This window comes from Diabrotica virgifera, chromosome 6, assembly GCF_917563875.1.
Source record: "Diabrotica virgifera virgifera chromosome 6, PGI_DIABVI_V3a".
Taxonomy (NCBI): Eukaryota; Metazoa; Arthropoda; class Insecta; order Coleoptera; family Chrysomelidae; genus Diabrotica; species Diabrotica virgifera.
Window position 1 is genome coordinate 50,571,813 of NC_065448.1, and position 12,668 is coordinate 50,584,480.

Below are 12,668 nucleotides of genomic sequence, written 5' to 3' on the forward strand. Positions count from 1 at the left end.
TCCAAAAAAATCGTGTTCTACGGGTCAAAAAATACATAAAAATCTTGGGTAAGTCCATCTAAATAAAGGAGCCACCCTCCTGGCCACGGCACTAATTTGTTTATAAACCAAAAAATTGTTTATAACTTTAAAACATTGCTGAGGCTGCTTAAATAATCCGGTTTCAATTCTGTAAAATGTATTAGATAGGTGGAGTGCTTCTTTATATGTAAAAAAATTGACAAATCTTTGTATGTTCTAGTTTTTGTTGTGCAAGATTTTAAAAAATTTTAGTTTTTTAAAAAAGTTTAGATTGCAAAATTATTATTCAAAATCTAGTAAGTCAATTTTAATGAAATTTGGTGTACGGTTTTAGCACATTACAAAAATTTTCCAAGCGAATTAGGAAGGTTCCAAGTGTAACCTAAGTGATGGAAAATCATTGAATAATGGCAGACTTGTTTTGCCCCCTTATTTTATATTTATTGCTATTCTGCAGCAAGGGTGATAAATTAAGACATTTTTAACCAATCGGATCTGATAGAAAATTTATTTATCTTTGTTTTATTCCTAGACGACTTTGTTCCAAAATGAATCGTTTTAAAGTTATAAGCAAAAAAAGTAGAAAAAAAAAACGAAATGTTTTGAAATTTTTAAATATCTTATTTTTTTTATTAATGTTCCGGGCATATTTGAGAAGGAGCATAAATCAATTATTATTTATTACCGAAGTTATCACCTAACTTTATCCGCAAAAATCTGAATGCCACCTCTCACATCCACTTAAAATTATACTGGTCTATATTGCATGTAACTTTTTTGGTATTGTAATATAATTCAAATCCTTCTAACCACTTAAAGTCCTATGCTTTGGCTATCTGTGGGCAAATTTTCATCCAAATCGATTATGATGTATTTTGGAAATGGAGGAAAATGTAAAAAACGCTATTTTAACGATTTCTACACTATAAAATTTGATTAAAAAGTTGTTTTGAATCAAAATAACTTGTTATAATGCCGTACAATGATATTTTTGAATTGAGTCCCTTCTATTAAAATATTATGTTTTCCATTGATACTTTATGATAGAATATGCAAAATTGTTTAAATAAATACCAAATCACTGTAAAATCGCTTAAAATAACATTTTGAGAAAAAAAGAAGAAGACAATTCTACCTTAAATGTTTTATTTCTACATCCCGCAGATGCTATTATATACCAATTTTCAGACAAATCGGAGATCCAAAAGTTTTTTTGATCCAAAATTGAGTGATTTGAAATAAAATCACCCGTATAAAAAATTCTTTCTGGTATAAAATAGGTAATAATATGTATGTAATTAAGTATGAATATAGGTTATTGGTTAGGTAAATATCATTTTGTAATACGATGGTTATATAAACAGCTTAATAAAACAACAGTTCTACGAAACACTAGAAGAAAATGCCGAAAAAATCCCGGGAGAAGACATACTAATTATTATAGGCGATTTCAACGCACAAAAAGGCAAAGAAAAATGCTTTAGGGAGGTTGCAGGGGAAAACTCATTACATAGCCCAACAAACAATAATGGAGAAAGACTATGTAATTTAGCAGCGGCATTAAACATGGACATAAGTAGCACGAGATACAAACACAAAAACATACACAAGATAACATGGATGAGACCAGGCAGTCTGGAGGAGAATCAAATAGACCATGTACTTATTAAAAAGTCACACAAATAGTCGATAAATGACGTTAGGTCTCACAGAGGGGCCAACATCGATTCGGACCATATGCTAGTGATTGCAAAATGTAAAATAAAAACAACAAATAATGAAAGACGAAAAGCACAGGGAAGATGGGACGTAGATAAAAATTGAAAGAGAAAGGAGTAAAAAGAAGATTTGTAAAAGAAGTAAATGCAGAGATGCAGTTCAAGGAGAAACAAGAAATGGAGGAACACTGGAAAAAAATCAAACAAGGAATAAACAAAGCAGCAAAGAAAGTGGTTGGAAAAATGCAAAAAGAAAGAAGAAACAGTTGGTTTGACGAAGAGTGCAAACTAGCAGTGGACGAAAAGAATAAAAAAAGGTTGAAATGGCTAAGCACAGGCAAAGAAGAGAAACGAGAAAAATACCAAGATCAACGGAAAAAGACAAAGAAATTGTTTAAATCAAAGAAAAATAAAAAAGTAGACGAAATTATAGTAGATCGAGACTCGAGACAGAAAATAAAAGACACAATTCAAAACCACTGTACCAATACTTAAAGCTGGGTAGTAGAAAACGGACAGCTAATGTAGCCATAGAAGCAGAAACATGGCAGAGGTATTTCGAAGAAATGTATCAAGAAACGGATATAGAAGAAGAAAGAGAAACAATAATGAACCCGGAACAAGGTGAAGAAGAAGAATTGACCTATACAGAAGTAATAGATAAAATATGCAAAACTGAAAAACGGGAAAACAGCGGGAGATGACGGAATATGTGCAGAACTTATAAAATACGGGGGTGAGGCACTATACAGAAAGATTTATGAACTAATACAGAATATAATATGGAATAAGGAAACAATGCCCGAAGAATCGAAGAAAAATTATTGTGACAATCCCAAAATAAGGAGACTACAGGTATGTAAAAATGTATTATTAATAATATTTCATATTATTAATATTTTATTATTTAATAATTTTATTAACTTTTTTTTTCCTGGTTTTCCGTCGTGATTTACTATAGAATCTCTAACGCGAGAATTTTACTGTCATCGTTGCATTTGGTTGTCTTTTTAAAGACAGATCACATGCTATGATTTTTTTGTGATGGATATTCTTCGATTTTCGGAGTTGGGATTGATTTCATGTAATCGAATGAACCATCTTTTACTAAAGTCGTCCCAGGAACGCAACTCATAAATATTGGCGATATCATTTTAAAGTCTTCTACTTTAAAATGTATAATATACGTCTGAATTGCTTATATAAATGAGTAAGAAGAAATAAATTGTTAGAAGAATTTTTTTACTTAGCAACCAAATTTTTGTTTAATTTAGTAGTATTTTGTATTTTGACAACGACACCCAATTTGGGCATCGAAACGTTATAAAATGATTTTTTAAATTTAATTGTGGCTTATTTCTCATATCAATAGTTAATCATAAAAATGCCACAAGGAAATAGCTTCAGAACATTAAACTTTTATTTTATTTATTTTTGAATATTTCTTGACAGACATGGGACAACAACACGAAATTTGGTAAGTAGTGCTGGTACTATATACCCTACTAAATTATGTTAAACAAACGTTTCTGGCTACTATCAGAGGCGTACGACGGGGGAACGTAAATGGTTGACCCTTCCCAAATTCTACGCTACTAGCGGAATTGCTATTTTAGTGCAATTTTTTATTCTTCAATATTTTCTATGTAAAAAACATACTCGTCATTCGTAACGATAAAGCCATTAGTTTTCGAGATATTTGAAGCTAAAAACGAAGGAGCATAATACATTAATCAAAATAAGTATGCCTTTTCATTTTTAACTTCAAATATCTCGAAAACTAATGACTTCATCGTTACGAATGAAGAGTATATTATTTGCATAAAAAGTATTGGAAAATCTAAAAATTATGTTAAATAGTAGTTTCATCAGTGGCGTAGAATTTGGGAAGGGTCAACCATTCACTTTCCCCTGTCGTACGGTCTCGTATTAACCACAAACGATTATTTAACATAATTTAGTAGGGTGTACAGTGTACAGTACCTACAGTTTCTACCAAGTACCATAATAAGGATATGTCAAATAGTTTTATAGTACCGGGCACACATAGTTCTTAAAGCTTTAAATAGACAATAAATTAAAAAAAAATTAATACTTTAAAATAATTTGACAGATCCGTGGGATACTTGGCAGAAAGTGTAGGCACTGTACACCCTACTAAATTATGTTAATTAATCGTTTCTGGTTACTACCAGAGGCGTACGGCAGGGGGAAGTGAATGGTTGACCCTTCCCAAATTCTACGCCACTGATGAAATTGTCATTTTAGCATAATTTTTAGATTGTCCAATACTCTCTATGCAAATAATATACTCTTCATTCGGAACGATAAAGTCATTAGTTTTCGAGATATTTGAAGTTAAAAATGAAAAGGCACACTTATTTTGATTAATGTATTATGCTCCTTCGTTTTTAGCTTCAAATATCTCGAAAACTAATGGCTTTATCGTTACGAATAAAGAGTATGTTATTTACATAGAAAGTATTGGAGAATCACGTCACGTATTGGAGTCAACCATTCACGTTCGCCCGTCGTACGCCTCTGGTAGTAGCCAGAAACGTTTGTTTAACATAATTTAGTAGGATGTACAGTACTAGCACCACTTACCAAATTTCGTGTTGTTGTCCCATGCCTGTCAGGAATCAAAAAATATTCAAAAATAGTTATTATCAACTTTTGTACTAAGGTAAGTTAGCTTAAATCGACCTATTTTAACCTCAGGTATCTAAGGTTAAGCTATATCCCATTCTTTACCAAATACCCTGTATATAAGTGGTCTGGACATGTTGCGTGACAAGATGATACGAGGTGGACTAAACATATCGTAAAGAGGATACCTAAGAGAAGGGTGGATTGACCTCTAATAAGATGGCTGGACGATGTGAAAGAAAAGGCAGAAAGAGAAAAGCACCAGGTAGCAAAAGACAAATGAAAATGGAAACACCAAAAAGATTTCTCTTCAGGCTTGGTCAGTCAAGAGCTGTTAACAGAAGAAGACGAAGAAGCAAGATAATAAAAATTAAGATACACCACATTATTTATGACAAAAGTTATGAAACACACCGCTATTTTTTACATACCCTTTTTTGAAACGAACAAAGCTGTTTATAATAATTATTATGTAAATAATAGTTATTCATTAAATATACCAGCATACGAAACGAGACCCGCCTGTGGATTAAGCCGAGCTCAAACTGTAGTTGCTAGTTCTAAACCTGGATAAAGCAGGAGAGTTGGTTATAATAGTTTTCCAATCTCCGTAAAAATCCCATTTACTACAAAGACGGATTTTAAAATGACGTAAAATGTGACGGAAATTGTTAACGTATCTTGCACGGTGGAGTGTACGAGGTTTTCAAAAATAAATCGATATCATACATAATACTGTATGCCAAAAGGCTATCAAAATATGGTGCTTTATTAAACATGGCAAATTAAATAGACAAATTCAAATAAATACCCCCTCTGTGGCGCAGTGGTAAGAGCGCCTATTTAAATAAATTTTTCATTTATTATAAATTAATAAATGGAAAATAGTTTCTGTCCTTGTGGGATCGGTACTCACCGGAGGGACCGCAGACGTTCGGAAACAATTAGCGTCTCTTTGCAAAGACAATGACGTCGACTTTGCAAAGTAACAAGACACTTACTCAACACACACACTACACATTACTCCCCTGACTTAGTGATAAGTTATACAATTACGTGGCTAAAGGTTCTAGTTCTAAACCAAAGCCAGAATCAGAGGAAAAAAAATTCATATAATAAAATTTTCAGCCATAAAAGATTTTGTGTTCACCATTGAACCATCTTGTTAATTAAGCTTTATTTAAAGGGTGATTCATAATTATTGTGACAGACTAGGATCAGTTTATCGTCTTCTTCTTTACTACTGAGTTTTTTGTCTGTTCGGTTTTAACAAGTGTACTACAACCATGATTTTCGATGTCTTCGTAGATCTTCAGCACATTTTATACCAGTGTGACAGCCTGGAAAATATGTTGTTTTTCGTATTAAGGCGGGTTTATATTACTAGTGAACAACGAACGTGGTTCACACTAAAAAACAAGCGTTATCTACGCTTCTGTGCGTTACGTTCCATGAGAAACGTTATTGTGTTTACACTGGGCACGAGAGTTTTATGTGTTAGTAGTGGACATGGCATCATCATTATTAGAGGCTACTATGTATTACAACCTGCAAAATAATAGCTATTATTTCTTTAGTAGGTACATGTTTTGCTATAAAATTTTCAATTTCAAGCTGAGCAAAAATTCTTTCTACTGCTGCGTTTCGTGCGTCATTATTTTTATACCTTGCGTCAGAATTATTCCAGAGTACAGGATCACTTTCGTACAATTTTCACTAACATATATAGGTCTTTTATTCATTCAGATGCTCATTTTTGAGGGTAAAAGCAAGTGCTTAATCAAATACAAACTCTCTACGACTGTCTTTAGAGCGTGAAATATTTAACATGTTTAATGTCTATCGTGGCGTGGCGTAGACCATTCGTGAGACAATCGTGCTGCACGAACATCTGTTTACATTAGACGTATAGCACCGGCCAACTACGTAAGCGTGAGCCACGTTCGTTATTCACTAGTAATGTCAACCCGCCTTAAAGCGAAAAGGTGGTCTCAAAAATAAAATGAGGTATGGAGCGACAATTTCGAAAAAATACGATTACCATGTCAATTTAAAAAATACTTCATACTATACTACACTACTATATGAACCAAAAGACATTATGACGAAAGAATAGCAAGGCTGTTACGGGAAAAAGTTCCAATTGGAAAAAGAGCATGTGGGCGACCTCGACTCCGGTGGTGACATAATATAGCAGGAAACCTTAAAGCTGGGCGTGGAGAACTCGATGGTGATTGCTCAAGACAGAGAGGAATGGAGACATGTTGTCAAGTCGGCTGAACCCCACGAAGAATTGTATTGCCACGGAGTAAATAAGTATGTAACAGTAGTAGATACAAAACTACGTTGTCAACTTACCTGACCTTCACTACTTTCTTCTGACGTTGTATTGTCCGAATCACTGGAACTAGTACTTTCTTCACTTACTTCTTCTTCGTCACTATCGTTGTTACTACCAGGATCCTCATTGCTCACTAAAGAAATAATACCATGTTACTTCTCTGATAAATAAATAATTTGTATGTAAATATGATCACTACTTTAGGTATATATTTTTTATAATAGCAGTTCTTAAACTTTGAAGTCGACGGAAACCTAATTGTTAATGGAACCCTAAACTCTAAAGCTCTAAACTGAAATCACCAAATTAATTCCACCGCAAGGATTAAGCTCTTTTAGTCCATTCACATGCGGTAAAATATTGCAAATCCGCTTGGTTTCACATGAAATTTGCCATACTAGCTAACATGTCAAAGAAAAATAGTGATATTGTGCTGATGTGTACTTTTGTGCTAGGGGTGAGTACCACCCATTCTCGGGGGCGAAAAACATACGGTCAAAATAAGTCCAGAAGTGGATAAATTGACTACTTATAAGTAAGTAACTTTTGTTCTATAGAGTTATTTCACTAAGTCAATACTATTCGAGTTATTTGCGAGTGAATATGTTCATTTGTCAACAAAAATAAAAACCCTTTTAACTGGGTTTTCCACAAATAACTCAAAAATATAATGAACTTTTTCATTTGGAATTTGTGGATTACAATAAGCTATTCCGTTCCATGAAACTGAGGGCCGTATTAGAAGGAATGAATAACATAAGGATTGTTTCCAGATATTGAATACTTCTAAAATACATACAAGACAATGCAATTATGCATACAAATGTAGCAGAAGGTCTAACAACAAACAAAATAAGAACGAAGTAAGGAGTTAGAGAGGAAGACACTATCTCTCCAAAATTATTTACTCCTGCATTAGAAGATTGTTCAAAAGGTTAAACTTTTGCCACTAAAAAGTTAAAGAATGGCAGATTTTTAAGTCATCTAAGATTCGTCGATGACATAGTACTCATAAGCAACAATACACCGAATCTAATCTACATGCTAAAGGAACTTAAACAAGAATCTGAGAAAATCGGTATAAAAATGGATTTAAATAAAACTAATAAAAAAAAATAATATTGAAAAATATTAAAAATCACTAAAAGATTTTTAAATTGAAAACTTATTGGTACATTTTCACGGTAACACCTCCAAGACTTCTATAATTTGCAAGTCATATGGATGCTGCAGTGAAGACGAGAGGGAAGGAATTCTACACTTTGCAATTCACATCCCCCGTCTGCAGCCGGCAAAATTCCAACTGAAAGATGCACCTGGTTACTCTACGGAGTAATACGAAAATAAAATAAAAATGTGTACCATTTTTATTCGGTTGCGATGCGAAGGCAAACCAATCTTACTTTTTAATTAGAATACGGAGTGAAGTCCAGTTCCTTTAACCGCGATTTTCTGCTCTTATTGGAGCTTCATCAGAAGAAACGTAGGTACTGTTCTCCATAATCCAACTAAATTGCATCGAGAGGTTTTCCCACACATCGCAACCAAATGGATGATAATAGGTGGCTAGCGCCATCTGGCAATTGAAAGACGAAGCAAGTTTTCAATCCTAATAGTAAATTAATAATATTGAAAAATATTAAAAATCACTAAAAGATTTTTAAATTGAAAACTTATTGGTACATTTTCATGGTAACACCTCCAAGATTTCTATAATTTGCAAGTCATATGGATGCTGCAGTGAAGACGAGAGGGAAGGAATTCTACACTTTGCAATTCACATCCCCCGTCTGCAGCCGGCAAAATTCCAACTGAAAGATGCACCTGGTTACTCTACGGAAGAATACGAAAATAAAATAAAAATGTGTACCATTTTTATTCGGTTGCGATGCGAAGGCAAACCAATCTTACTTTTTAATTAGAATACGGAGTGCAGTCCAGTTCCTTTAACCGCGATTTTCTGCTCTTATTGGAGCTTCATCAGAAGAAACGTAGGTACTGTTCTCCATAATCCAACTAAATTGCATCGAGAGGTTTTCCCACACATCGCAACCAAATGGATGATAATAGGTGGCTAGCGCCATCTGGCAATTGAAAGACGAAGCAAGTTTTCAATCCTAATAGTAAATTAATAATATTGAAAAATATTAAAAATCACTAAAAGATTTTTAAATTGAAAACTTATTGGTACATTTTCATGGTAACACCTCCAAGACTTCTATAATTTGCAAGTCATATGGATGCTGCAGTGAAGACGAGAGGGAAGGAATTCTACACTTTGCAATTCACATCCCCCGTCTGCAGCCGGCAAAATTCCAACTGAAAGATGCACCTGGTTACTCTACGGAGTAATACGAAAATAAAATAAAAATGTGTACCATTTTTATTCGGTTGCGATGCGAAGGCAAACCAATCTTACTTTTTAATTAGAATACGGAGTGCAGTCCAGTTCCTTTAACCGCGATTTTCTACTCTTATTGGAGCTTCATCAGAAGAAACGTAGGTACTGTTCTCCATAATCCAACTAAATTGCATCGAGAGGTTTTCCCACACATCGCAAGCAAATGGATGATAATAGGTGGCTAGCGCCATCTGGCAATTGAAAGACGAAGCAAGTTTTCAATTCTAATAGTAAATTAATAATATTGAAAAATATTAAAAATCACTAAAAGATTTTTAAATTGAAAACTTATTGGTACATTTTCATGGTAACACCTCCAAGACTTCTATAATTTGCAAGTCATATGGATGCTGCAGTGAAGACGAGAGGGAAGGAATTCTACACTTTGCAATTCACATCCCCCGTCTGCAGCCGGCAAAATTCCAACTGAAAGATGCACCTGGTTACTCTACGGAGTAATACGAAAATAAAATAAAAATGTGTACCATTTTTATTCGGTTGCGATGCGAAGGCAAACCAATCTTACTTTTTAATTAGAATACGGAGTGCAGTCCAGTTCCTTTAACCGCGATTTTCTGCTCTTATTGGAGCTTCATCAGAAGAAACGTAGGTACTGTTCTCCATAATCCAACTAAATTGCATCGAGAGGTTTTCCCACACATCGCAACCAAATGGATGATAATAGGTGGCTAGGCCATCTGGCAATTGAAAGACGAAGCAAGTTTTCAATCCTAATAGTAAATTAATAATATTGAAAAATATTAAAAATCACTAAAAGATTTTTAAATTGAAAACTTATTGGTACATTTTCATGGTAACACCTCCAAGACTTCTATAATTTGCAAGTCATATGGATGCTGCAGTACAAAAAACAAAACAAAAGTATTGACAAATCAAAATGTCACAGTCGATTTAGATGGAAGTGCAATCGAAAGTGTCGAAGAGTATATACATAATTACATATATACCTATATACATACAGAGGTCACACGATCAAACTAGGCAAACAGAATCGAACGGCAGAGATAACTAGAAGAATACGAATGACTTGAGCAACAGTAGGAAGACTCAGTGATGTGTTGAAAAACAAAAATATATCAAATCTATCTAATGAAAAGAGTAAAAGGGCTAGGACAGTTCTGGCCATTTGGTGGAGGCGCCCCATGTTATTTCTTATGGGAAAACGAATAAAATCGCTAAGGTCCATTCTGGTCATTTTTGCCTCGTTTTGTGGTGGAGGCGCGACCGCTCGTCGGATCGTGACGTGTAAGGGCTCGTTGGAAAGGGGAGGGGGTAACGAATATGCTAACACAATAACAAAGATGGCGGTAGTGCCAAAACGGGATTACAGCATATCTCCGTTGTTATTGGTCCGATCGTCGCGCAAGTGTTCTCGTTGGAAAGAGGAGGGCTTAAATAATATGCTAACAAAAAATAAAAACAATCACAGAGATATTGCCAAAACGGCATTACAGCATATCTCCGTTGTTATTGGGCCTATTTTACCGTGTGAGGTGTCAAATTAATGGGGGATTAGATTTTGTCTATCACAGTTCATCAAATCGTCAAACAAATCGCCTTTGCATGATCCCTATCGATTACAACCTTTAACTATATCCAATCCATCCAGTACATATTTGTCATCGTAGAAAAAAACACTCCTTCAGTCTGCACTATTATTCTGAATATGCATATCATTTTTATGAAAATACTGAATAAATATTTTCGCATTTCGCAGCCGTCAATTCTTCTTCATTGTGTCGAGCCTTCTTTTTCTTCTTCTTCGTTTGTCATGTTGCTGTCAATTCTTCTTATACCTAGGCCACATACTGAGACAATATGCTCAACAGATTACGAAATAGCTCTTCGGCCTACCAGTCCTACAACAGTATACCACACATTGCTGTTACACTCTACTGTGATTGCCAAAAGGCTATTACATCGTATCTTCGCTGTTATCGGTTCGATTTTGACGTATGAGGCGAAATATTAGTAATTGTATATACGGGGTTGATCAAAAATTACTTATAGACGAAAGAATTAAAGTTCTTTCTAGAAAAGCGGACATTTATTTAAAAGAACAATAATGGGTAGCCACATGTCGAGTAGTGGACGGTGGGTTTGTGTATTTGACGCCTCATACGTCAAAATCGAACCGATAACAGCAACGATACGATGTAATAGCCTTGTTGTAGGAATGTTAGGCACGAAGAGCTTTTTCGTAATCTGTTGAGCATATTGTCTCAGTATGTGGCCTAGGTATAAGAAGAATTGACAGCAACATGACAAACGAAAAAGAAGAAGAAGAAGGCTCGACACAATGAAGAAGAATTGACGGCTGCGAAATGCGAAAATATTTATTCGGTAATTTTCATAAAAATGATATGCATATTCAGAATAATAGTGCAGACTGAAGGAGTGTTTTTTTCTACGATAACAGCTATGTGCTAGATGGATTGGACATAGTTGAAGGTTGTAATCGATAGGGAACATGAAAAGGCGATTTGTTTTACGATTTGATGAACTATGATAGACGAAATCTAATCCTCCATTAATTTGACACCTCACACGTTAAAATAGGTCCAATAACAACGGAGATATGCTGTAATGCCGTTTTGGCAATATCTTTGTGATCGTTTTTTGGTAGCATATTATTTAAGCCCCCCTCTTTCCAACGAGACCACTTGCGCGACTATCGGACCAATAACAACGGAGATATGCTGTAATGCAGTTTTGGACCTGCCGTCATCTTTGTTTTCTGTGTTAGCATATTTGTTACCCCCTCCGCTTTCCAACGAACCCTCACACGTCACGATCCGACGAGCGGTCACGCCTCCACCACAAAACAAGACAAAAATGACCAGAATGGACCTTAGCGATTTTATTCGTTTTTCCATAAGAAATAACATGGGGCACCTCCACCAAATGGCCAGAACTGTCCTAGCCCTTTTACTAAAAAGGGTAATGAACAGTTTCATTCTACCATTTATGACCTATGGAATGGAGACCGTGACACAGAGTTATCAGTCAATAGATTGTCACGACACAGAGGCACATCGAACATGCTGTGTTAGGAGTATCTCTGAGAGAACATACAGTATGGTCAGAGCCGTGCGGTACATCTTTTCAATATGATGCAAGTCATCGAAATGCCGCCCCTTACGTATGATTGAAACTTAACTTTTATTTTTATTAAATGAACCTACACAAAATGAAGGACAACTTATATTTTGAAGACAAAACCTACTTAAATTAAATGAAATATGTATTAACATTAAATAACATTTACAAAAATTACAATTTTGCCCTTCTTTAATGCCCTTCAAAATTAGGTTATTTTGGCACAAACAGTTCAAAATCTCCAAACCTTAAAAAAGTTTTCATGGACTACGGTATAGATAGAGATATATCACGCAATTTTTCTAGAATATTATTTGACTCTATATATGATTCTTATTCTTTTTATATTGAAAGTATCGAATGAAGATTCATACAATATTTTTCTAGTGTTTTATCATCTATATTCCTCCATTAAAAA

The 12,668-nt window shown here is 34.6% G+C and overlaps 1 protein-coding gene across 2 annotated transcripts in view; it reads right to left on the reverse strand.

Annotated features, from left to right (window-relative positions):
• LOC126886960 (dentin sialophosphoprotein) overlaps positions 1 to 12,668 on the reverse strand; it is a 484,697-nt gene that overhangs the window by 52,650 nt on the left and 419,379 nt on the right. For both annotated transcript variants that reach the window (XM_050654147.1, XM_050654148.1), the window contains exon 6: positions 6,747 to 6,862. In XM_050654147.1, coding sequence (XP_050510104.1) covers positions 6,747 to 6,862 — 116 coding nt within the window. The remainder of the gene's footprint in view (positions 1 to 6,746; positions 6,863 to 12,668) is intronic.